Genomic DNA, 26614 nt, shown 5'->3' with positions numbered 1-26614 from the left:
TGCAGCTGGGTAAACTTGCCATGTGACGAGAGCAGCCTGTTCTAGGAGGAGAGCTCTAGACCTTTATAGTGAAGGAAAAAGCTTTTTCATGTGGTGAGCTGCACTGTTTCTCTTCACAAGCACCTACAGAAGTTACCCTGTAACAGTACTTGTTGATTATTTTTCCTGCGTCACCCAGCCTGCGTACCATCTGAAGATGGAGAGAACGGGCTACATCTGTTGCTTTTTCCTTTTTCCCTCTTTTGAAAGAACAGCCTTCAAAAGAAAGTTGCAGGTGGAGAGGGGGAAGAAATTCGGAGTGGAAATGCTTTTGGTGTTTTTGAATTTTAAATGGGTAACCAAAAGGGCAGCTTAAGATTACTTAATGCCTGCAGTTCATATGTACGAAATTGTACAATTGAGCTCTGAAAGCGGGAAATGTTAGGATGTGATAGAAACTTAGAGCAGTTGGTCATGGTTCTGCTTTGTATGCGGGAGCTAGGGCTGTCCTGAACATAAAATACAGTAAGCAACTGCTGAATTCTTTGTTACCTTCTTTAAAAAGGGTATTGTTATCCTCAGGAAAAGAGGGAAGAGATATTTGAGATGACATTAAGATAACAAAACACTTCCAAAATGCATAGGGACTTTTAAAGAACTTAGGAGGGTTTGATCCCGGTATAGCAGCAAGGTTCAGAAGGGAGGCTCGCTGCATAGATTTCCTATTGATTGTAAGCTGATCACTTCTGCTGAAAACCTCTCTTAGGAAAGTTTGGTGTGCTGCCAAACCCTGACTAACGTGTCCGTGCGTCTTCTGGGCTGGATCTGGCTTGCATCTATTGAGTTAAATATGTGAACAGAGCAAGTGCTTGTTTGTTTGCGCCCATTGGCATATACATGCTTGTGCTGTGTGCGTGCACACGCACACATGTGGCCCTTTGATTCCAGGATCTTCCATCTGAGACTGTGTAGAAGCTGAGATGAGAGGAAGCTTGAGCAGTGGATTTGGGGATGTATGGTACTACATTAAGCAGCAGAGATAGTGACTTAACAAAAAAAAAAAAAGTCCTTTTAAGGATTGAAGTATTTAATCATGTGTACCATGTATTTAAAATTATTTTGCATACGTGCAGCTTGCATAGTGGATAGATACAGAAAAATGTGTAATATAAGAGCAGAAATTATTAGTGAATTTTCTTGTACCATAGCATTTTTTTTATGGCCAACACTGTTGTATCTGAAAAATTCTGTACAAGGGTATTGCCAGTATTTTGTTGGACACTGATTGTTTTAATAAGAACATCTGCACCATGGTAAATAGACTGAATGAGACAGAAGTAGAATCACGTGGTTTTGTATCTGTTGCTGATTCATTATTACAACGGGAAAATCCCACTTCTATTTTTGTCTTCCTACCTATGTTGCACAAAGAATGTGTTTTTCTTACTCAGATTGCAATTTTGGAATGTAATGAAGTGATGATTCTTGTAATGAAACTATGTATGTTGCTCACATTGAGAGTATTTCAAGTGCTTGCATTATCAGAATATTGAGAAGAGAATGTATATCGCTGTATGTTGCAGTGCAGAAAGATTTAATTTCTGACTTAAAAAAAAAAAGGCAGCACCAAGTGTGAACTCCCACACTCAAATCTTCTTGATTATTTGTAGTATTCTTGTTCAGAAAGTTTTCCTATTTACCTCCTTGATTTTTGATTGTTTTAGTATTGGGGTAATTACGAGTACAGCTGTGAGGAAAAAGTGTAAATTGTAGAAAAAGTGATGCCTCTAACTGCTTTTAGCAAATCAAGTGACAAAGGTATCTTCTGAGAAAGCTGCTTATTCTAGCTGTACTGAATACAAGAATTATAAAAACAAAACAGGATTCTTTTTATGCTCGTTTGCATGTTAAATATTCTGGATGTTTTTCCAGCTCCCAGTTGTTTCAAAGCAGTTCTAGTGTCTGAGCTCTGGGAACAAACCAAATGACTTCCAAGGCTCTTTGGTGTGCAGATGACTCCTTCCCCAAAAATCTGCTGGTTCAAAATGAAGCAAACTGATTATTTTACTCTTTGAAATCATAATAGGCTGCTGGGATAAACCCTCTTCTTCATATCAGCTTGTGAAGTAAGTGGCTGAAGAGAATGTTCTTGAGGGTTCAGATAGGCAAACAGCACTCGTTTGATCAGTGATAAGTCGTTAACATTTCTGTTTTCTTGGTAGTCAAATTTGAAATAGCTTGAATGTATAAGGTGAGTAAGAAGTGGCACCACAATGAAGAACTTGAGATTGAATTAAAGCAGGCAATAGCCTACACCATTTAACACCTGCAAAATACCAGGGGAAAAACAAACAAACAAACAATAAAAAAAAAAATCTGTAGGAGGACTGAGGGATTTTGTCAAATGGTGTCCCTCAAAGTAAACGAGGCAGCCTGTCATAAGGTAAGCGCTGCTAATGATCCCTTAATGCTAATTGGCTCCAAATGCTTGCTTAGAGAAGAGATCATGAGTGCCTTTGGGGCATTTTGACAGTGTCACCTTTAATAATCAGTAATAATCAAAAGCCAAATGGTTGTAATAGGAAGAGTGAAATATCATTATGTCTTTGTAAATCAGTGTGATCAAATTCTGTGCGTTTTATACAGCGGTTAGTTTGCCTCTTTGGGAAAGAATTATTGGAGCTAGGAAAGGTGAGAGTGAAGGAAAACAAGCTCTCCAATGAGATGGTTTCTGTACCAAGAAAAAAATAGGCAGCACCAAGTCAGTGAAGCTGTGACAAAGATCCATGAAGTTGAGAATATCCCCATTGAATGGGGGAACAATGAATTGGGAACAAATGTTCATTATTTCTCTTAGGAGTGGAGCTGAAGGATATCAAATGAAGTGATCAAGCTCAAGGTTTGAATCAATAGGAAGTAGTTTTTCATGCCATACAAAGGATCTTATGGAACTGTTGTCACGGGATGTTGTGGGAGTCAAAAATAAGTAAATACAGGTACTCAAAAGAGGTAAGAGATTCAGAGAGAAGTCTGTCAGAGGCTGGCAAGCACAAACTCTACACTGGGATGTCCCAAAGCCTCAGAGCCCCAGAAGCTGGGGGCAGGATGTCAGGCTTGCCTTGCTGCTTGTGCTCAGCCTGTCTGCAACAGGCCGTTATCAGAGGTGGCATCCTGGGCTTAGAGACTTCACATCTGAGCCACTATATTTAGCCTGATGGCCTTCATTACCTTACCGTCATCATCATTTACAAGGTGAAGTGAGCCTTCAACTTCTATTTTTTCTCACTTTTTTCTTAGAAGAAACTAACTTTTCTTTCTCCAAATTTGCTGTATTGGTCCTCTATGCTGTTTCTTCCTCCTTCAAGCTTCTTGATTTTGTTTTTCCCCTGGAAAGTTACTATTGAATCTGTTTTTCTTCCTGGGAATGCCAACACATGATTTTGTTGAAATGCCTCAGCCTTCTGTAGACAGGCATCTTGCTATGTACCTGCTAAGCTCTCCTGACTACCTACAGTCTAATTGACATACCCATCTTCCCCAGAAGCTTCGGGGACATCCTGTTAGATTTCTTTTTTTTTTTTTTTTTTCCCTTATGTGAACTCAGCACCAACCAGTTCTAATGATGTGAAGGTCGTGTAGTCAAAGACATGGAACAGGGGCTGGTGATTTGGGCACTCTGAAGCCCTCATAGATCTTGCTTCTCAGTAAACGTAGGTAGAGTATGTAGTATATCTGGCAGGAAAGCTTTCTCTTGCTGTCTTAATCATGTGTAAGCTTTGTGCATGGTTCCTAGTTCTGGAAGGTGCAGAGAGCTGCCTGTCCCTTCTCCTACTGCTTCTTTTTCCAAGAGCAAGAAGGTACGTGCCCGATAAGGCCATTCAGACACCTCTCTGTTTCTGCTATTGAACCCCCAATATTAGGGGAATGAAGAAATATCACTTGCATTATTTAATGCAGATGCCTCAGATATGCTCCTACAAGCTCTTGAAATTCTGAAATACTAGAACGTTGTTCATATTTTCATATTTTACCGTGTAGCAAAGAAACCATTTTACTGTTGTGTGTGTGATCACTGGGTGCAGTCTGGTATTGCCTTTGTTCTGCTGACGAGTTTGATGGATAGGTTAGGTCCAGCCTTCTATAAAAGCTTCTTGTAGGTTATCCTACCTTTTCAGGTAGGCTGAGTTGAGAAACTTTGGTACATCTAGACTTCTTCCACCCACATAGGTGTGGTGGGATTTAATTTCTGAGCCTGTGTAAGTGCTAGGGGAGTTCAAAGCAAGTACTGCTATTCCTATTTCCACATTTAAATCACTTGTACCTTGTGTATGCAGAACGGGAAGCAGATGGGCTATGTTCTGGTCTGTTCATCTGGTGTTTACCGGGGTAGTGCTGGGGAGCAGAAGCTGAATGAAGTTATTTTGTAGCCCATACCTGGCCTGTGAGCTTTAAAGGAGCAGTTTCGCTTGGATATGTTCATTTCAACAGTGTTCATATCAGTCTCTGTTCATGCGATGCACAAATGGGAAATGACAATGAGTTGCAAGTATGCGAGAACCTTGATAATTAAGGAGTAGTTTGTTTAATTACATTGTTCTTAGTCTATGAATCATGAAACAATGCAAAAAATGAAACAAGTATTTGATAATGTCAATATTTTCCAGTATCCCAGGTAATCTAATAGTCAGGAGAGGGAAAAAAAAAAAAAGCATAGTATATATTTGAATAGGAATATATAAAAATTACAGTGCCTTAAAAAAAAAAAAAAGCATAACCACATTTACTGTACTAAAATATAAAGTTGGTGTATGTAATGAGGGGTGCCTAGAGGAACAGGGTAGCTATTGTCCCTCTTTTAGCCATAGGGAATCTTCCATTGCAAAAGCAGCATCTTTCCGGTTGCTTTTCAACTATTGAGAGAGGCCAGTTCTCAAAGGGTGACTAATCTGAAATGAAGTGACCTTGGTCGCTGAAGGATGAATATATATAATATATATATATGCAAGTGCTGACTCAGGTTTTGAAACTCAAGTAATAAGCTATGGGCCTGTGTCTGCTCTTGATTAAAACAATAGAATTGTGTTCTTAGCTGTTTTAGTGCAGCTGTCAGCATCTTTGTTTTTTCTGTGACTCAAAAACAGGTTAAATAAGTCATACAGCCAGGGCATAACCTTTATTGTCAAAGCAAACTTAAGAGTCTGATTACAGTTTGAAAAAATATAAAGAGATTACAGGGATTTAAAGATAAATACAAATGTTGGTATCCAGAACTAAGGTTTTCTTATGTCTACTGACTTTACAATGTTGAATTTAAAAACAATACAAACTTAAGTTGTGTTAAGAAATGTTCTTACAACACTAAAAAAACATTTCTTCATTGTACCAAGTACTATGCTTTTGTGTTTGCAGATGCTGTGAAGCCACCGGTCAGTTCTTTACAAACATCTGCTGAGTTACCCTTGCCTGTCAACACTTCACCGCCTTCCATGCAAGCAGAATCTTCCCTACCTCCTCCTTATCAGCTTATTAATATCCCCCCACTAGAGTCTTCCTCTGGTCAAGAAGATCCTCAAGACTACCTACTGCTAATAAACTGCCAGAGTAAAAAACCTGAACCTATGAGGTAAGTTCTGTTGTTTTTCTAATAACACTTATTTGTACAGGCCAAGGATATTAGTGCTAAAAGCACTTTTTTCTTGTTGCGTCGCCACGGATTTGGATGTTTGTGAACTGTGGGGGAAGTTGCCGATAACTTTTGCTTCTCTTCTTTTTCTGCTTCAACTTCTTGTAGCAATGCTAAGTTGTTTGAGCACCAGGCCCACATTGTATTGTTGAAAAGAAATCACCAATCAGAGGCATCAAATGAACGCAGTGGTTCCAGACTGAATTAAATGCATATTTGTTTCTAACTGCTGCTTCTAACTTAAATAGATGTGCAGCACCTTCTGCATAGGAGGATGTGATATTTACAGTATCTACCTGGGAAATGTTACTGTTTTTTCTGGAATGTATCATGGTGGCAACCCCAAGGAGTTAGTAAAATCTATATCCTTTGAGATTTAAAAGCAAACAAGTGAACAAAAATCTTGACTGGGTGAGGAGGCCCTGGGGAGCCTCACCTGACTTTGAAGTTGGCTCTACTTAGAGGTATTGGAAGAGCTGGACCAGATAATCTCCAGAACTCCTTGCAACCTTGAATATTATCTGGGAGAAAGTTACAAGTCTCTTGAAAGCTGCTTTTCTGCAGTAATTTCAAATAAAATACGCTGAGGGTATTTGCAGTTTAAGAAACAAAATAGCATATTCTTTTGGTGATAGCAAGAAAATATATTGAAGGCTGAGAAAAGTTTCCTTTGAAAAGTGTTTTTGTGAGCGTTTCACATACTCCCTTAGGGCCATACCTTTTAGTGGCGGTGCCTTCTTCCTCAGCACCTTGATGCTCTGCCAGTTTTACTTGTGCCATGTGCTCTCTGCTCCCTTGGCATTTTTACTTGCTCTGTTGTGCCTGAGGAGTTTCCTGCTCCCTTTGCCGATGATTGCATGGTAGGCAAGTATGCACTCTTCACAGTCTTCATTATAAAACGGAGGAATTAGCCTACAGTTCCCCCGGTGTATGGAATGTGCAGCTTACAGGCAGCATGGCATGCCCCAAAGCATCCTGTAGAGAAAGGGAAACACAGAGTCTGACTGGAGTGGTGGTTACATGCTTAGTGATGTGTAGAAGCTGAAGGTGCCTGAGAGGTATGTATTTTTTTCCCCAAAAAATTATCAAAAAGTTTGGTTCTGTTTCCATAGTGGCTTGCCAAAGCAGTCTCTACTCATTTCAGAGTCCTGACTCATCAGATACGTGTCTGAGTGCCCATTTGTTTCCGCAAGGGATGGGCACAGAATGGATTTCCAGCACCAAATGAAGAGGTGTTTTTTTTTTTTTTTTTTGAGTGATCAAGGCTGGGATATGAAATTGATCTGACTTCAGCAGTTGTATGGCTTGTGGGTTAAGTAGAGACAGTGAAGTCTAAGACCATAGATGAGGGCACAAAATGGGGCAAGGTAATAGCATCCATGGATAGCCCCGAAATTGCTTGAGAAAGACATTAGTAATACAGGAGAAGAAGGTATTTGGGTGTTTGGGGAAGGTACAATGTCCAGTGGAGATAAAAAATGAAAAGAGAAATAAGATCAGAATGAAGTAATTGGGAGTGTAGAGATGGTTTAAATGTGTTTTAAACACACATGATACAGGCTTTCTCAATTACATTTACGTAAATTCATTAGTTATGTCCTTTTATTAATGAGGCTTTAGTAATGAAAATTCACAATAGTAGTTATGCTGGGGTTTGTTCGATGTAAAAAGGTTGTATATGTCTCATTTGGTACAGGTATTGTGATGGATTTGGGCCAACGTATACAGGATATAGACCTTTTCCTATGGAATTAGAGGTTTATGCATCTTTGTAGGATGTTATTAAATGATATGTTAGAGGACACTGTGTTCATTACCCCAGTCCACCTTCTTGCAGGTAAAGAAGAAATACAGGTCTGCATCATTTTCCTATTGATTCCAAATTTGGAACAATTCATTTGTGTGTTTCAGGCAACCTTTATTTTAATGGGGAAGAATAGTATGCAAACATCCATTAAGAGCAAATCTTAATAAATAGGTACTGTTTACATTAAAATAATAGGTAGGTGGTGTTACTTGAATGGTTTATTTCTGTAGTGTTTTATATTTGGATTTTCCAGTTGCCAGTATGCAAAGGCATGTTTTCTGCTCTGATTTTGCATGTTATTTTATAGGTAAGCTGGGAACAACTGAATTTGCTTTTAAAACTTTGGGGTTCTTTTACAGGTGAGGTGGGTAACTGAGAAACACAGAGGTTGTGGCCAACCTGCCTGTTCAGAATTTTTTGGAGTTGATGTGTTTCAGAACACATAATTTCAAAATGCTTCCTTATGGTGTCATGCAATACACCGCATAGTGTTGTGAGATGATTTTGGATACAGTACTTGCAGTTATAATTATCATGCTGTATTTTGTCTAAAATAGTTTTATGCTCTGATCACTGTTGGCTTGAGAAAGAGTATTGTTCAACTGTAGCTTTTAGTGCGATTGTGACGTTCATATTTGGATCATAAACTAGAAAATGAAGCCAAACACTGTTTCCGAAACCCTTATTGTTCTGGCTCATTCAAGATGTATATGGAAATAATGCTGTCTTCCTCATCTTTCTTATGTTTATGAACCAGCCAAGGGTCACCCTTTATCTCTGAAGAAGGGCAGGAATACCTTCTCTTAGAAGATTTTGAAAGTAAAAAGATACCACTGCAGTGAGTGAACAGTAGCTGTTGTTGGAACGTGTGTGAGAATTTAATCACAGAGCCATTAACTTGCCTGAAAATATTTGTTTCAGATATGTCTTGCATGGTGTTTTGTGAGTTTTAATAGAAGAAACTGTGTAACCTTGGCTTCCATTTTCTGAAAATAGCTGTAATCACCATAGAGCTGTTTTATCCACATTATTGACTATGCTTGCTGTTTCTGTCCCAGATTGCTGGCACACAAGAGCGTTTTTGCTGCCACTTTGTTTATAGTATTCTATTTATCTATTGTGTTGATTCCTGCAGATGCAAAAAGAATCAGCTTGAAAGGATGACCGGCCAAGCCAGATCATACCCAGCATATTCCAAAATGGGAGATTGCTCCTCAGACTAAAACATTTTGAAATCTTTTCTCTTCTGTCTCTGTCAACATTTAGTTTTCAGTACATGGTGATGGACTTGCTTGTTTTGCCCCCAATATCCCACCTTTGCTCTGTGAGTCCTAGTGCACAGTCCTTGTGAACCTGCTGGTTACACAATTATCTCTTCTTAGTACTGAGTAAGGAATAGTTTGGCCACTTAGCATAATCTGCAGATGCAGTGCCCACACCTGCGAACAGTGAGTTCATTAGTCATCCTCTGCTTATAGAGAGGGTTAGTAGTTTTTGTTGTTATATGGGATTTTGCCTTTATTTTAATCTGAAGTGCAAAGAAACCTTAATACTTGTCTTACTAACCAGAAGTTAGTGGAGTGTTTTTAAGCCAAATGATTTTTTTTGGTGTTGTTGAAAACATGGCAGAAGTCATCAAGCATCCTGTATCAGAAGTTTTTAAAATAAAATCTGTTATGGATCTGTGGTCCTAATCCACCTTTCCTTGAGGTAACAGGAATCAAACATAGAGTTAGATTTTTAAAATTGTAAATGTTCTTCTTGTCATGATCAGTAGTTAATACTGACTTGTGAAATCTATTTAAACTTCAAAGGATGAATTCCATCTTCATTTTGGCATAAACTGCTTTCTCAGACTGTCTTCAAATCTTTGGTCTTGCAAAATCAGATTGGTTGCAACACATTCATATTTTGAAAACTATTTCAATAGACTAAGAATTTGATTCCAAAAGATTTTATTTCAAAATCTGAAGTAAATCAGAAAAGCCCTCTTGTAATGAGCAATGTGTACTGCTGCCATCTGCTAAGCAATTGACTGGTCTGGCTGCCTTGTGTCAGTTTTTGAAAGTCTTATGTTTTCACAACTTCTTGTGGTCAAGAAAGAATTAGCAGCATTTACTGAGACCTGGAAGAACTCCTAAATGTTGCTTCCATGTGATGGGTAATGCTTAAGAGATGGCATTGTACATGTGCTGTAGTTGCATCTTGAGCTTTGGATATTTACCCCTGCATGTTGTGCTTATTTAGAGTCAAATATAACTTGGCATCATTATAATATGTCTCTATGTCTATAAAACCACCGTAGTGCCTACAACTGGTAAGATTTTTAAGGACCCCTGCTCTGCTTTTGTGTGTGAAACTGTTTTTATAGGTTGATTTCTGGTGCACGGCTAAATGGATTGAAGTGATCCCAGTACATGTACAAGCCAAGAACTGAAAAAATAAGATTGAGCCAACCCTATTTTGATTAAGTGCACTTCTTTACTCTTTTTTTGTAAGATATATGGTAGTGCTTATATTATTTCTGTAGTTTGGGGAATTCTTTCATTTCAAAATATATCATGGTCAACTGGAATTAAAATTCTGGTTCTACAATTAACTGTCAATGTCCAGCTTCTCTAGACTGTCTGCTTTTTGTAGCACATAAAATACAGATCACAATTCATCCTGTATTTGCTCGAGTACAATGCACATGAATTTTACTGTGAGTTTGGCCCAGATGAATACCACAGAACTAGAAGAGTGTCTTGAAGTGAGTTTTTCAATCCTTAAAATAGAGAGCAAGGACTGCATCAGAGGCGAAGCTCAGTGTGTTACTACTCACAATGTTCCCAATCTGTAAAGCACTCTGTAACCTCATGTAGGTCCTTCAGTTGTATGCGCTGTATTTTTTTTTTTGCAGTTGTGTTACATTTCCAGTGGTTCATTAGTTCAATTTTTGAAGCTCTGAGGCAAAGGATGTAAACTGTTAGCAAAGAAGAGATGCATGTTTTTGATGGTTGGCAGTATAAGGAATATAAGATTATTCACTTCTTTGGTTTTGCCAAGGGTAAATACATACAAAGAACTTCTTTTAGGGGGTTCCTATTAAACTAAATGCAGATTAATGGTCAGAGAGAGAAACTAATTCTGACCATTGAGCAAGAATGTTAAACGTAGTAACCAGAGCAAAATTGGTATACTAAAATTAATAAGTGCAAAAAAACAAGCTAATTGAAATAAATGTCATAATTAAAGGTAGAGAAAACATTTCATAGGCCATTCAGGCTGATGGAAGATAACATCTCTGCTGTTAAATACAGTTTAAAAAAAAAGTGTTAGATGATTAGCATTTTTCTTGACTGCAAATGTCCACTCTAAGCTAATCATATCAGTTCCCTTGATAGCTGGTGGAGAGAGGTGCTTAAAGAGTCATCATTTTTGAGTAGATATTCAAGAAGAATGGGTTGTTTCACGCTATATCCATTTCTCCAATGACTGCAGAGGAAACCTAAGTGAATAGTTCAACTTGTATTCCTTTCTCCTCTGGTTACCAGAACCCTGTGAGATAAATCCAGCTGTCCCTTAAGTAGAAAATAATAATAATAATAAAAAAATCATCTTACTGACAATTTGAAATTTGAATATGAAGGTCTAGTTGTGATCACTCTTAGAATCTCTAGGATGAGAGTCTTTTAAGGGAAAAAAATCTTCTGGCGGTACTCGTACTGTTGACTTCCCGATTTTTGTTCCTCAGAAGCTTTGCAAACTGCATGGTCCAGTTGCTTAATACGAGTAGTATAGCAGCTATTCCTTGATGCATACGCATGCTGAGGTATTTACATATGTATGTATAAACAAGCACAATAATATAGTCCTGTGGTAATTAAAAAGGGAATTATGATAAAAATAAACTGTATGAACTGCATTAACTGCACCTCTGTTACTATTTTTGCTGTTGTCTTGACTTGGATTTAAACAAGGAGTAAGGCTTGGAATTTCTCTGCCATGTGGAGAAATATAACTGGGGAGGCGTACATACCATCCCACCTCCTCTTCCCACCAGAATAAAAGAAATGACAGTTTTTGGCTTTCCCCATTGGGAAAAGTTGTATCAGTCATATTCGATCCTCTTTTTCATGCTGTTTAGAACTGGCAAGTATTGTGAACTCAAGGATCGAGTGCATTTTCACCTTAAGCACATCAAAGTGCTGCTAGTTCACAGGATGGGTTAAAATGTAAATCCTTCAACCCTTAAACTCTGCTTTAGTTTGGCTTGGTATCTTTCTGGAAATCACTTGCTTTATAAAACATCAACTTGTTGAGCTGCTACTAAAGCTGCACACTTGTGTTGTTACCTGTTTCACATGCATGGGTTTGTATACATGTAATCACTTAGGATTCTGCATAAATACTACTGTTTGTTTAATAGTTAGGTTCCTGCATCTCATTTTGGAAAAGTTGGAAAAGGCTGCCACACTTTTCAGTTGTTTACACTTCATATGTTGTGTTTACTATGTGTAATGTTTGTTTTCTTTGTATGTTCATCAATGTTTTAATCTCTTGATCTCCTGTGTAGATCTCATGCTGACTCTGCAAAATCCAGCTCTTCTGAAACAGACTGCAATGATAACGTGCCCTCCCACAAAAATCCTGCTCCATCAGTGAGCAAGCATGCTGTGAATGGCTTTTTTCAGCAGCAAGGTGTCTATGACTCTCCTCCTTCCCGTACTGGACTGGCATTGGCAGACTCCAGCCTTTATAACCTGCCTAGGAGTTATTCACAGGATGTTTTACCGAAGGCAGCATCTCCAACTGGGACTGATGCAGAAGGAGAGCAGCATGTTTTCAACACGCCATCAGCAACATCTTTGTTAGATGCACAGTTGAGACACATCTCCATTAGTTATGACATTCCCCCCACACCTGGAGGTACTTACCAGATTCCACGAACTTTTCCAGAAGGAACAATGTCTCAGACATCAAAACTAGAGACTATTCCAGATATTCCTCCACCTCGGCCACCAAAACCTCACCACGCTGCAGATCGATCTCCTGTGGAAACATGTAGCATTACTCGTACTGCTTCAGATACTGATAATAGTTATTGCATCCCTACAGCAGGAATGCCACCCTCACGCAGTAATACCATTTCAACTGTAGATTTGAATATCTTTCGTAAAGGTCAGTATTCCATGCTTTGCTTTGCTTTTGCAGGTATTGTGTTAGACAATATTGATCTTGTGAAGAAAGATGTAATATGAAGGGGTTGAATAATATGGGGGTTTGTTTTGTCACATACTTGCTTTTAAAGCACATTTTACAAAGCACTCTATGACAGCGAGGCTTAAAACATGTAAGAAAGCAGAGAAATAAGATTATTCAAGGAAACAGTCAAAATAGCAAAGCAGAGAACATTGATGCATGGTGCATATTGCGCTGTGGTGTTCGGCCTTAGCTAAAAATATTGGAAACCCTAGACATCTTCATAGTATTATTAGTTTTTAGAGAACAGCAGTGAAGAATTAATCATAATTCTTCTTTGCTAATAAGGTCATATAGCTGAGTTCAAAACTGCTGCTATCTGTTCATCAGAACAGCCAAGGTAAGGTTAGCATGTAGTGGTCCAAATTTGCAGAAGCTGAAAGTGTTTCACTAAGTTAGTAGGACTTGGTGTGCATCCGGAGCTTTGAGATCAACCCTGATCTGGTTATTGGTGCCACAGAACTTTTTCTCTCTTTGTGGTGGATATCCATACTGACATTTTAAAGTAAAATTAAAGTTGTTCCTTATAGACACTTAAATGTTGACATTTCAGAATTGCTAATGCATTTCTGTTATTGTTTTTTCCTTCAGCAGCTGGATATATTTCTGGGTACTAGCAAATCTGGTGGAGCTACTTTTACTTAAAGACTTTGGTGTATCTTGTTTTTCTGCCTGTTTGTTTGTTCCCATTCTTGTTTTCTCAGACAACTTGTTACGGAAAGCAGCTGTAGTTGTATTAACAACTCTTGGGCTGAGAGTTTGATTTCTTTCAGGTTCTCGAGACAAGTGGGCCTAAAGCTGTTATTTTTAAAGAAATTTTCAAATGGTTCGAGCTGATGCTAATGTTTGAGGGGATTTTAAAGAGTTGAGTTGTACTACCTATGGGATGGGAGGCAGAAATGAGGAAGGAGACAGGAACAAGGCTTTTGCAGGAGGCAATATACAGAAGGGGTGTGATTGTACAGGCACTCAGGTATTATTCAATTTGTCATTCTTTTTTTTAGGCTACGTGCAATGTTATTGGTGTACTCCTGCTCTACTTCGCTATAAATGAGCAAAATGAGAGACGATAAATAATTTTGCATTAAAACTGAGATGATTAAAATGGAGATGACTAGCCTAAGGAAAAGTAGCCTTCCAGTAAATGTTCTTTTAGTTTGGCTCTCAGTAGCAGAAGTGTTTATTTTTCCTTCAAAGTGAAAATCTTTAAAAATAAAAATAAATAAATAATAATAATAAAAAAACCTCCTCTTCTTAATGTGGGCTGCAAAGAGCCAGGACCCTGAAAAACATGAGATCTTTGTTTCTGTAGATGTTCATTCAAACTGAAAAACCCTGGAAACCCTAACAGGGGAGCTGAGAGGAGGGGGGCAAAGGATACATGAGAGGAATTTACCTGTTATTGCACTGGATTAAATTCTGTTGAATCAGCACTTTCCAAGGGCAGGGTATTCAGTCAGAAAATTTCTCTCCAGACTTCAAATTACATCTGTTGTTCATTTATTTTAGAATAGGTTTCTCATGAGGGCCCTGTATCTCAAAACCTGCTTTTATGTTAAATTCTTAATGCCTGTCTGTTTGAAAGGAAGAATTAACAGATTCTGTAAAAAAGAAAAATTACTGTTGCTTTTCCTGCCATGGAAAACATCACTGTAAGATTTTCAAGTTGACTGGTAAGTGCTAAGTTTGTTTATGAACACAGTCAGCTCAAGTATATAGATAAAATCTGTTGGCCACAGCTTCAGGAGTTGTGTTTGCACGGTCTCAGAAGCAGACAGTAAATAACAGGCTCTGGATGTCTGGTGCCAAGTGACAGGAACAGGGATGATAAATAGCCACTTTCTCTTCTTGTTTCTTTAGAAATTAGTTCTCAAGACTGTTATGATATTCCACGAACGTTTCCGAATGACAGATCTAATTCATTGGAGGGCTTCCATAACCACTTTGTAAGTATGACTTGATCTTATGAGAGATGGCAGTGACAGTGCTTGAATGCTTTTTGTTCCCATGTAAGAAGGCAAGCCGTACAGTGTTTGTGTTTTTCAGTTTCAAAAGAATGTATTAATCTGAGTAGATTAGGTGAAGAGATTCATGTGATTCACAGCTGATTGCATAACTTATTTTGTTAAAGGAAATATATGTTAATTCTAGAAAAACAGAAGCATGTTGACAGTGGGAAGTGTTTCAAGTGAAGAACTAGATGAAAATTATGTCCCAATGAATCCCAACTCTCCTCCACGACAGCATTCCAGCAGCTTCACTGAACCCATCCAGGAAACAAATTATGTACCAATGACACCAGGCACGTTTGATTTTCCGTTATTTGGAAAGCAAGTCCCTCCTCCTGCTCACATGGGTTTCAGGTCCAGTCCAAAAACCCCTCCCAGACGGTCAGTTCCTGTTGCAGAATGTGAGCCACCGCCAGTGGATCGGAACCTCAAACCAGACAGAAAAGGTGAGGAAAATGTCTAATAGAAGTTTATTCTTGCCATCTAATAAAATAGCTCTTACAACTTGAATGATCACTTAAAAAAACAATTTGATGACAAAATGATCACAGATGAAAAAACAATTTTTATCCTATTAGCTCTCCATACAATAGAAGTGTTCTAGAATGTTTTCATGATGTTTTAACATCACAGTAACAATGCCAAATACAAGCACAGGTTTACGTTTAATTTCTGTAGTTATTAACCAAATATTAGCATAGAGTTGCCAACACTCAGAAGTATGAGTTCAGTCCTTGCACAGAGAGGACAGCCAACTTATCATGAAGAGAGCACGCAAAGAACTATATAGAATACCAGTATATACCAATATAATAATGCTTCGTACAGGAGCAGCACACATTTCCATTATATGATGTAAAAATTAATAACTATTTTAGGTATTTGCTTTTGATGTCAACATTTTTAGGAATTAATTACATGAGAAGATTTGTGTATTGTGTGCTTTTTAGCCCTATTCCAAGTATGTAGTAGTCATAGAATAATTCTTACAAAAGCGTTTGAGTGAAGGAAAAAATAGATTGGAGGAAGTGTTAACCAGTACGTACCAACTGAAATGAAGCTTTAACATTATGTATAAGCAAGGAAAATCACTTGATGTTTGGGCTGCCCAGTGCTTAAGTGGTGGCAGCCACACAGGGCAGTTGCAGGAAGATGTTTAACATGGGCTACAAGGTTACCATATAGGTTTTCCTTGGAATCCAAATGGGAGAAGGAAACTGCTAATTCAAGCCAGTTGTTAAGGTATGTTCGCTGTACTGCACAAGCTCGGTGCCATGCTTGCATTGCTATTTGTATAAACTGCAGTAAGTGAAAGCATATGAGCCTAGATTTTGAATTTTGGTGTCTTTATAGACTGTGATAGATTAAACAGTCATAAAGCAAAAATAAAAGTGGCTTTATGTGGGAATACTTTAAAGAGCTGAATGTGTGAGAGAGAACTGTTAAAAGTTTGACGGTGCTGCAACAACTTCAATGACAAAAGTGGAAAAAAAAAAATTTGTACATGTCCTGCCAAAGCTATCCTTAAAACAAAACAAAACCACTCAAACGTAGTGCACTGGGTTTACTTTGCCTTAAAATATGAATTATTTAGGTAAGGGGTGGTATTAATCAACAAATACTATGTGTTCAGATGAGGTTATTTGTATAGAGAATCACTGATAAATGGTTTACACTTCCCAGTCAATCTGAAATGTTTTATCGGCCTATCAGAAATGCCTAAATTGTAGAAGAGGGAACTCAAGAAATTTAGGTTATATGTCTGCACTACTTTGTATTTGAGTAAATTCTGTTTGTAGAATTACATTTAGGAAAAAAATATTTAGATTTAGGGTGGCTGGTTTGATTTTTGAGAAAAATTAATGTCCTAAGCAGATGATCCAAAATATTAACCAAATAAAATTTTATTTGGACATTTTTTTCCATTAAGTGAAAGCAGCCTGTAAATAAGTGCATTGGACAGTATCATTATGATATAGATCATCTCAACGTAAAATGGGAAGTGCCACGTTTCATTCTGACTGTCCATATTCAGAAAATTAAACATGTCTTGTTTCAAAACCTTGGCAGTCTTCTTGTGCCTAATTATTTCAGTGTTAACAGACAGTAGTTCTGTTTTATTTTTCAGAAATACTGGACAGTAACAGATTGAAACATGATACTGGAAAATATTCTTGAAATAAACACTGAACTGCTTGAAAATATTTTCTCCGACTGGCTGGTTTGTGTATTTTACTGATAAAATGCTTGACCTTCAAAACTGTTTAATTTTTATGTTGAAAAGCTTGGTTGATGGTGCAAAGCAGTCACATTGGTGCCTGCTGAGGCAACGCTGCTATTCTTGCATCTCTCTTCTTGAAGCTAAGTTAGTGTTTTACCATTTAAAAGTGGTGTGTAAGACTTCTGCTTTGCTCCTGTCCGCCAATGCTTTACAGCTAAGACAGACCTAGCCAACAAGAGGAAAGAGATTTTGAGATATACTAACACATCTCTTAATAAGTATAGAGGTGCCCAGTGTAACTTCTGTTGGCCATATTTTTGCCTGCTGACTTTTAGAAGCTGAATCACTGTAAATAGCATGATTATTTTATGCAGTGTAAAGGATAACATCAATTTAAGGCTAGCCATGAAAGTACATACTTTGTAGTGAATGCCTAGGGTCTGAAAAAAAAAAACACAGCTCTGTGAAGATCTCGAGCTACCAAGAATGATAATGATTCTGATTTATCAGTGAGGGTTTTATCTTAGTAACACATGCATTAGCTCACTCAAGTTTTATCAAGTCTGCTACTGTGAGACTTCCATTGTTGTGAAGAGCAGATACAATGATGCATCAGGATGGTAATATTCCCATTTCAGTAGCTGCTCTTCATGCAAATCACTTACTCAAGAAATACTTCTGGGAGAATAAAACTGCAGTTCATGTTGAACTAAAATGGGATAAAACTTTGCTTTTAATTGGATCCTTACATGATGAAAGCAAGTATATGCTTCATGTCCTACTGTGTTGCTGTTTCAGCTTTCAAGTTCTTGTAGCAACTTCTATTATCAAGTTGTTTATGGTCATATAAATGTTTTGCAATGGTACTTTGCCACATATTAGTGCATAAAAAGTAAAAAGTGGGCCAGTACGTTTAATAATATCTAGGTAGACATAGGGATGAAATGGCACATAAAATAGTTAAGCTCTGGATATTAATCTTTTTAATTTTTTTTTTAATATGATTGATTCAAGAATTTCTGCTGGAAACCACCACTGCTTCTCTAGATGTGATGTTACTGCCCTTACTGAAATCTGGTGTATTGGGTGCAAGGCTTCCAGGTATATGAGGGCTGTTTTGTGTTCTGTCTGAAGAAGCTGATGTACTCTTTTCATTGGTTACGGACATTACTGCAAAAATTGTATTTTGCACAGCCTACAAGTAGCTATTCCTTCTTTGTAGGCGTATTGAGAAGTATCATCACCTTTAGCTTACTGAGCCAGAGCTAATGCTTTATGTTTTTGTGTGGGCCAGCAAAGTTTGTCGAATGCAGTTTTAGCATCGAATGTCACAAAGAAATAATGCAGTGAAACTAGCACATAAGGAAGGCACTGCTTTTTAGCATCAAATGTACATGCTTATGCATCTCCTCTATTCTGCACTTGTAAGTTTACAGACAGTGTAGTTTGGCAATGGTAGGTAATGGATATACGGTAGTGATCAATACGTGCTTGATCACTGATGTTCTTTGGAGAATCATGTACTAGGCAACAAAGATCTGGCAATTTGTCTATCAGCAGCAATGAGTGAAGGTGTATGTCTTCACAACTCTGATCTAAACACCTAAAGTTCTAGGGAAGTTCTTAAAATTTTCTCAGTTGTGACAGAGGAATGAATTATGAAAATCAGTGATGCTGATAAACTAAATGTCAGCAAAACATATTTCTAAAAGTCACTAAGCTACATGCACAGTGTGTGGGCACTTCTTCACTTTTTGAAAGCCAGAAGTTCTTCAGCCTTCCCAGTAGGAGTAGCCTGAGCAGGAGGGCATGGTGCTATGAGATGCTCTGTGTCATTTTCCTCTGTTTTCTAGAATGGTTTTCTTCTAGAGCATGAGGGGCTGGAGGGGCGGGGGAGAAAATGCAGTGCAATCTCAAGTCTTTTATGTAGTTTCACTCTTCTGGCTCACAGCTGCTTCTGTAAGCAGGGAGGGCTTCCAGTACTTTCTGGAAGTCTTGAAAGTAATTTCAAAAAATGGTGTTGGATTATGGCCCCAGTAGCTGGAATCAAAGCATTTTACTATTTCTTTAGAGAAGCATACCAAAAGGTAAGTGATATATTACTTGGGACAAAATTGAGAGCATTTGGCCAGATGCTTTTCTGCAGTCATCTGTAACTGAATGAAAAAAAAATCTTTCCTTAAAAATGTGTTTTATTCAGGGTGCTGTTTTTTAATATTATATTTTTATTATTATAATATATTGTCTGCACTGATTTTGTATTTCTGCTTTTTGGCTCTGGCTTGCTATGGTTGCATGTAATCATGATGCTAAATTGGAAGCACTGTTGCTAGCAAAAGGCTTCAGCTGGCATCAATGTTGCATCCATCCTTGCAGCTGGGTATGTTCTCTGAGTTGTTAAAAGGCTCTGTGACTGGTTCTGCTGGAGAATGGTGCTTTGGCATTTTACCTTGGGGCACTCACATGTTCCTTTTTCAAAATGCTGCTTATCAAAGAAGGAGCAGTAGAATTAGAAGTACCCAAGTGCAGTGAGGTGAGCTAAGGAAAGCTAAGGCTGCAGAGAACAAACAGCCAGGTTCTGTTCTTCTCCACCTTGTGCTTTCCTAGGGCACTTCAAAATATCTAAAAAAGGGTTGTGATATGAGGCAAGGGATCCTGTGATCCCAGCCTGCTGACAGCTTGTAGGGCCATAACAAACATTTTGCCACTTCACGGGGAACAATTCAGCATAGCAAAATGTCTTGGACAGGCAGATGCTGGTTGACTGTGCTGGCAGTCTGTGAGAAGGTTTTAAGGCCTGACAGAAATCTGTGAGTTCAAGCAACCTTAATCTTCGATACAAATGTGGTATTTATTTGTAGATCAAGGGAAGCACATGGATGAAAACACAAGGGGTGGGGGTTTTGAATTAGGTTTTGTTGGTCAGGAGATGGCTGGAGCAGGAGTGAGCCTCTATTCCAGCTGCTGTGAAAACTCTCCTAGCTAAGCTGAGACAGTATTTGAATGAGATGGGTTGTCTGTGTGCATGGTAATGACACCCCCAGTTGTAATTTTTCTAAGTTGTTATTTTTTTTCAGTTGTGATTTTTCCCAAATCAAACAATTTTGTGATGGAATTTGTAGCAGAAGTTTGTTCTTCAGAGTCTTAGTCTGGTGCTCTGCTTAGGGTAATGTGGTAACTTCCATTTTCTAAAGGGTAGCATGCCTTCATACAGGAGGGGATTTTTTTTTAAGGTTCTAAAAAAGAAAAACATGAACTGTGAGCATATTGCTCAATTAACAAGTCATGCCCACTATGGAATGAAAATCAAAAGTTAAAACTGACTTGATTAAAGTGTAGTGCTACTGTTTTTGTAATGTTGTCGATCCACAGTATTTAAAAAAACACTTCACAGAAGAAGTCAGATTCGTGCAGATACCAGTTCAGGGTCACTGGGAGGTGTGATGGAATGATGTATCAGTAAGGGAATTGCTAATGGTCAAGAACTCAGGATTCCCTGTTCCTTAGATACAGCATTGTACTGGATTTTGTTCCTTGTGTCTTCACTGGCAGTTATATTTATTTGAATGTCATTAGAGTTGAATTATGTTCAAGATGATTAAGATTTTCATTCTTAGTCTTGGATTGAATTTCACAGCTTATTTTGCTGATGGCAAGAATAACAAATAGCTAGTGTAATGCCTTTTCACTTTTTTTTTCCAAAAAATGATTTGTCTTTCAACAAAAATAAATCATCACAATTTTGTGTAGCAATGCTTCTTGCAACTTCAGTCCATGTGATTATCTTGAAAAGAAACTGCTGCTGGCCCTGGTAATTTTAAGCCCAGCAAACAGTAAACTAGGATTTAGAGAGAGTTAGTGATGTATTCATTTCTCTTCATGCAAATAAAATACCCAGTTGCACATTAAAAGAAACAAAGGGAGAGGGGGAAAAAAATTCTCGGAGTTGGTACTTGTGACTATTTTAAAAATGTTGCTGCTTCTTGTTGAGTTCACTTAATCTGGTTGTTTTCCTTAGAATTTTTTATCATTTAAGATCTTACATGACATAATTTATGTGATCAAACCACACAAGTGGACTGCTTATAAAAATCTGTCTTTTCCGTAAGTACTCATGAGCATCTCCCAACCAGATTAACCTCATAAATTATTTCTTTTCCAAAGTACATTTAAAAGTGTAGGCCCACTTTGAAGAGGGAATTAAGCACAGAACTTTCACATGTGACAGGAAGCATCTGCCCTATTCTGGCCACCATATGACCCACTGATATACTTCTGGATGACAGTCATAATCACCCATTGCAGTAGTTCAGTATGAGCCTTTAAAAATCTCGAGCAAAATCATTACTTGTTAAGGAAATTAAGAACCTTCATTAATAATGAAGTTAAGTTATAAATAGCCTAGTGAACAGTTGCCTTGTTAAATATTTACATGTGTTGAGTTGGATGATGTGAACATACTGTACATCCTGATATAGCAGGAGCAACACACCGGCATCCTGAAATAAAACTTCAGAGAAACAATTGAAACGTGACAACAAGAGATAAGGCTTACTTTAAAAATGTTGGAAAAGAGGAGGAAAAAAAAGGGGAGAGGTCTAAAAGAAGTTGGCAACACTGCAGAGTGCCACACTATCATGATAGCTGCACATTGTTAAATGAAATATCACTTCGGCTTCAGGACAAGTAGGCAAGGAAAGATTGTGAATGATGGTTTTAATCCATAGAAAGAACTAAAATGAAGATCTGATGAATCAGCAACTAATTTTCATGAAGACTTTTTAGAGCAGAACTACTGTTTGTTCTGTTTTAGGAAATCCAAGCACTTAATTGTTCTATTTACTCTTGGAAGTTACACTTACTATTTGTTTTGTTTAAGAATTTTTTTAAAAAAATAACACTCTGGGGGATATTTTGGTGCTTACTCAGCGTCCCTAAAGCAGGATGAATACAAATTTACTGATTCTTCCTTCAAGCTCCAAAGCCTTCCTCCACTTGTAGTACTGCAGGAGTATTATACTTCCTCCATGGCAGTACTAAATTACTTCTATTAGGCTAGTTTTTGGTTACAAGCTTTAAATTAATTTAATAGTGTCTTGCAGCTGTGATTGGTCTCAGAAAACTTTGAAACAGCAAATAATTCCAAGACTTTCTTGGATAGCTACATTACAGCTAATGAAGCTATTTCAGTAAATGAAGCTATGACTTCGTGGACGTAACAGTTTTAAAAAAATAAACATGTTTTCTAAAGACAAACTGCAAGAATTACTCTTATACTAGTTGTAGAGACGGTGTTGTACAACTTCAGAGATCCCAGGGAGAGCAGGAACAGGAGAATACCGGTGATAACCCTCCATATTTTTCCTCTCATTCTTTTTTCTTCCCTGTATTTTAATGCCTGTTTAAGCAAACATATATATTTTTATATACATAGTCATGCTATCCCTTTAGCATTTTTACAGTTAATATTATGCTCAATTTTTTTCAAGGAACAAGTTGCTCCATTTTTCAGTTTTCGTTTAAAAAAAATAAAAGTGAAAGCAATCTGAAGTAGTGTCCCTTGGACTTCATACATCTTAGTACAGCTTTAAGCTCCTAATCAATAAACACATCAGAACTCTGTACTTTGGTCTTAAACCACTACCTTTGGTATTGAAGGCTTTTAGTTGATCATGCGTTGGGGGATTGTTAAATATAGACATGTAGAATTACTTTCAAATTAGTGCAGTCAAATAGTATTTGGGTGATTAATAGCTTTGGTATTCTCTGAATAGTTTTTGTGGCATTTGGCAAGTATTTCATGAATACCGGTGAACCTTAACTGTCAGATACAGTTTGCATTTATAATCAGATGTTTTTTCTAATTCATTCTTAATTTCTGGAGTATCCAAAGTACCAGTGTTCTGAAAGAAATTATTTGGAGAATATAAAGGTGTCCAAGAAAACTGGAGAGCATCTCTTTAGATGACTGATTTTAATTCATAATTTTGAAAGAATGAGCTGGTTCTGCTTTGTTTTTACTGTTGTAAAGAGACCAGTCGTTGTCGTCTGTGTGGAACCACTGACCAGAGCTAGGCAGAGTATCGATACTCCTATTTGTTGCAGGATACTAGTATAGAAATGGGTATGAATTTTGTGCAACGAAATACATGTTTCTAATTAGAAGTACCTTGGCAGGAAAGAGTCTTAATAAAAACAGAGATGAAAAAGCTAATTCAGGATATTTGTAGAGTTTCATGTTGAAGACCATGTACTCAGGAATTGGAGTTCACTGGGGTGAGGAAGAGAAGGAAAGGGGGAGGTTATTCTGCATAACTGAAAGTCAAATAATAAACCCGGTGGGATTGAGACTTTTTTTTTTTTTAAGGAAAAGGACACAACAGTTCTGAGTACAGGAATTCTTGGACCTGTGTGAATTTCAGTTTCTCTAAAAAAAAAAAATAAATAAATGCAGCATCTTTATGTATTTAATGGAAACTGAAAAATGCTCTTAGCTACGTTGCTCTCAAAATACTTCTGTCGATGCAGGACACTCATAGATGTTTTTCCTTCTTGCTCTCCCCTTTCTATTCCAAGTAAAGCACTGCTTTAGCATTCCTATGTCTGATCTCCTTGTCTCGTGAGGATTAGAGTCCTGCTGGCCAGGAAACAGCATTAGCAGATCACACATTTCTGAAATTTTATGTCACATTAGTAGATTTGCTTGAAAATTTTAAGCTCTAAATACCTGGCGTTAAAAGAGTGTGTTGGCCTCATTCATGAGGATGTTTGCAATTTCCTGATGTAAAACCCATTGCCAGCAAGCTATGGAGAGCAAGCAATCACTCAAAAAAAAAAGCTCCTTTTTAACAGAAGTCTTGTTAGTACTATTGCTTCAAGGCTATAGCCTGAAAATAAAATGAGACTCTTCACTGGGTGCCTGATGTTCTCAAAACCAAAACTGCACCTACCTACTGTGGTGCTGTAGTGGGAAGCCTTCCTCTCTGCTTCCACCTCGCCCTTTCCACGTCGTATTTCAAGGTGTTTTTGGCAAACAAGAGAACACATTAGGTAATGGGGAAAAAAACAGCAACAAAACTAAAACAAAAAGATTCTTCTATTATACCATTATTTGAAATAAAATCAAACAAGTTAAATGGACTCCTCCTGATGACTTGTGAGACAAAGGCAGCATTGACACACACCAAAATGCCAGGAGCAGAATTCATGTCATCTGACTGTACTCTAACGCTGGATCCATAATCACTTGTTCTACTTGGCAGTTTTTACAAGCAGCCATTTGTTAGAAAAATAGACTTTGTTAGTGATGTTTCAGCACAGAGTGCCCTTGCACAGTAGTTGTATCACAGTGTGTAGAAACTGAGTTTTTCTGGCTGTAGCGTTTTGCATTTTACAGGTGGTGACTTGACTGAACAATAAGAACATCTAATTTTCACTTCTTGTTTGGTTGGTTTCACTTGCTGTAACTTATTTGGTGTTTTGGCTTTTTTTCTTCTGTGGGATCATATCCAGTTGTTTTAACATCACTTGTCTCCTTTTAGTTCAAAAAAAAACCAACAATCTAAACTGAATTTTAACCCAGATTTGTCATTCCTGGAATAGGTTTGTAAGTTAAAAGCGTTGCCTCGTATGAGTGCCTAAACATTAGCTGAGGTAAACTAGGGCGAGTGGGCCTAAACCATAGGAAATGCATTCTTTAGTGTCACTGGTGTTGGAATGCCGTATGGATCTGGGAGCTCCACAGACACCTTGCATCACCTTTAGTAAAGTAATTAAAGGAAAGGTCCTATCACACTTCCTGGGAGGTTGTTTTGGAGAATAAACATTGGAGACCAGTCCATTGTACAGGTACGATGCATTTTCTCTATTATATTCAACTCTTCACTCTGAGAGCACTTTGCTTCCTGCAGGCTTGGAGGAGCAAAGTAGAAAGGTTAGGCTGGGATAGCATCAGGAATTTCAATTGTAGTATTTCAGCTTTTTCAATTCTAAAAATTTTTATTTCTGTTTGTAGATGTGACTAACAGAGTAGCAGAACTACTGATATTTAGATAAAGAATGGCAGTTTGAAATTCTTTGATGGATTTATTTAAAATGTGCCTTTTGAGGGAGTTAGAGATATTATCAAGAACTTTTCTATGCCAGAGCCTTACGTTATTTTTTTCTGAAATGAACAAAAATGGAGTAGAGGAGTTCTGCAATACAGACCCCAAAATAAGAAACATCAGTCTCGTGATTGTGATTTTCCCCCAACTCCTTTTCCTTTGCCTGGTGTCAGGTTTTTCTCTATTGAGATGTAAGCTCCTCAAAAGAGATTGGACTGTTTTTTTTAATTTTGTAGAGACGGAAAACTTGTGCAAGTATTTTAATTCCCTGTGACAAACTAACTAGGGTAACTGCATTATCCTGGCTATCTGGTAGCAGCAAGCTGTTTTGCCACTAAATTTATTTTAGGTTGAACAGTCTTTCTGCAGGAAGAGATGAAAACTCAGTCTATTTTATGCTGGAACATTTTGTATGTTCTTGTCTGATGCGCAAGAGAAATATTATAGGGACCTGTACTTATTTATATAGCTCTCTTCAGAAAGCCTCAGAACAGTTTCGAAGTGCTAAATTAAGTATGAGGCAGGCACTTACATAATGCCCATATTTTATAAACAGGGATAATCAGGAAGGTTAGCTTCAGGAGTTAGTTCAGGAAGGTCAGCTGCATGAGACCACACAGAATCATTAACAAAAGCAGAAATAATGAGTCACAGCCCTGACTTCACTGTGCTTCTCTCCCATACTGTTGGTTTCAGTTGCTTCAGCCTACATTTGGCTGTGAGAGGTTATAAAGTACACGCTGGTTAAATCATTTCATTAACCCTATTATGTGTGCTAGATTTCTCACTGTATTTAAGATCGATGCTCATGTGTAAGTATGTTGATTGGCATTTTAAATTGAGTTGTATTGGCCTGAATTTATTTAAATCAGATAATAAAACTGAAACAGAGTTAATATGACTAGGTAAGGATGTTGAGCATCAAATTGTTTTTATTAGACAACATTGGAATTTGAACTTCTAAATCTGTTCAACGGAGCTTGAAATCTTGGCCTTTTGTATAGGCAAGCTTTTATCATAGAGTTGTAGGCAAGGTACTTAGGAATATTGAATCAGCTCGGAATAAACTTGGCAGCGTGTTGGGTCATGCTTTTGATCTAGGTCCAGTCAACAGCATACTTCACGGAAATACCGTGTGTACCACTTGACAGTCCAAGTCTTTGGTCAGCATTGCCCAGCCACTTGGTCTTTTCATCAGCACTTCTAGCCCTTTAAGGGATTGTCTGGTTTTGAAATTAGAAAAGAAGCCTTTGCGTGAAAATCATTTCATGTTCTTTTGTTTTAAAGCTGCTATGTGAAAATATTAGTAAATAAATAGTCTTACCTGCATGATCTCTTGGAAGTGCTGTGTGAAATTTAAGATACAGTAAAAAAAAAAAAAAAAAGTTTACCTTTCTTATTTGATTACTCCCAATACTTAGTGATAACAGTAATAGAGCACTTCATATGCAAAACCCTTGGGGTAGGGATTTGCAAACTCCTGGTGTTCGTTGCCAAATTTATTTTTTTAAAAAGCATTCTCACTCATTGCTGGTAGTACCAGCCCACATCTGAGTCTGTGCCAGT

At 37.7% G+C, this 26614-nt stretch overlaps 1 protein-coding gene across 13 annotated transcripts in view; it reads left to right on the top strand.

The window, feature by feature from the left end:
- GAB1 (GRB2 associated binding protein 1) overlaps window positions 1-26614 on the top strand; it is a 95449-nt gene that overhangs the window by 59713 nt on the left and 9122 nt on the right. For 8 of the 13 annotated variants that reach the window (XM_038177970.2, XM_038177973.2, XM_038177969.2 and 5 more), the window contains exons 3-7: window positions 5389-5602; window positions 8227-8307; window positions 12028-12632; window positions 14574-14659; window positions 14865-15168. In XM_038177970.2, the coding sequence (XP_038033898.1) occupies window positions 5389-5602; window positions 8227-8307; window positions 12028-12632; window positions 14574-14659; window positions 14865-15168 (1290 nt within the window). The remainder of the gene's footprint in view (window positions 1-5388; window positions 5603-8226; window positions 8308-12027; window positions 12633-14573; window positions 14660-14864; window positions 15169-26614) is intronic. The other 5 variants (XM_027455771.3, XM_038177974.2, XM_072036743.1 and 2 more) reach the window with 3 other exon arrangements.

The sequence above is a fragment of the Anas platyrhynchos genome, chromosome 4 (assembly GCF_047663525.1).
Source record: "Anas platyrhynchos isolate ZD024472 breed Pekin duck chromosome 4, IASCAAS_PekinDuck_T2T, whole genome shotgun sequence".
Taxonomy (NCBI): Eukaryota; Metazoa; Chordata; class Aves; order Anseriformes; family Anatidae; genus Anas; species Anas platyrhynchos.
The sequence above is the reverse complement of the archived record's forward strand: the minus strand, read 5'-3'. Positions and strand labels throughout refer to the sequence as shown.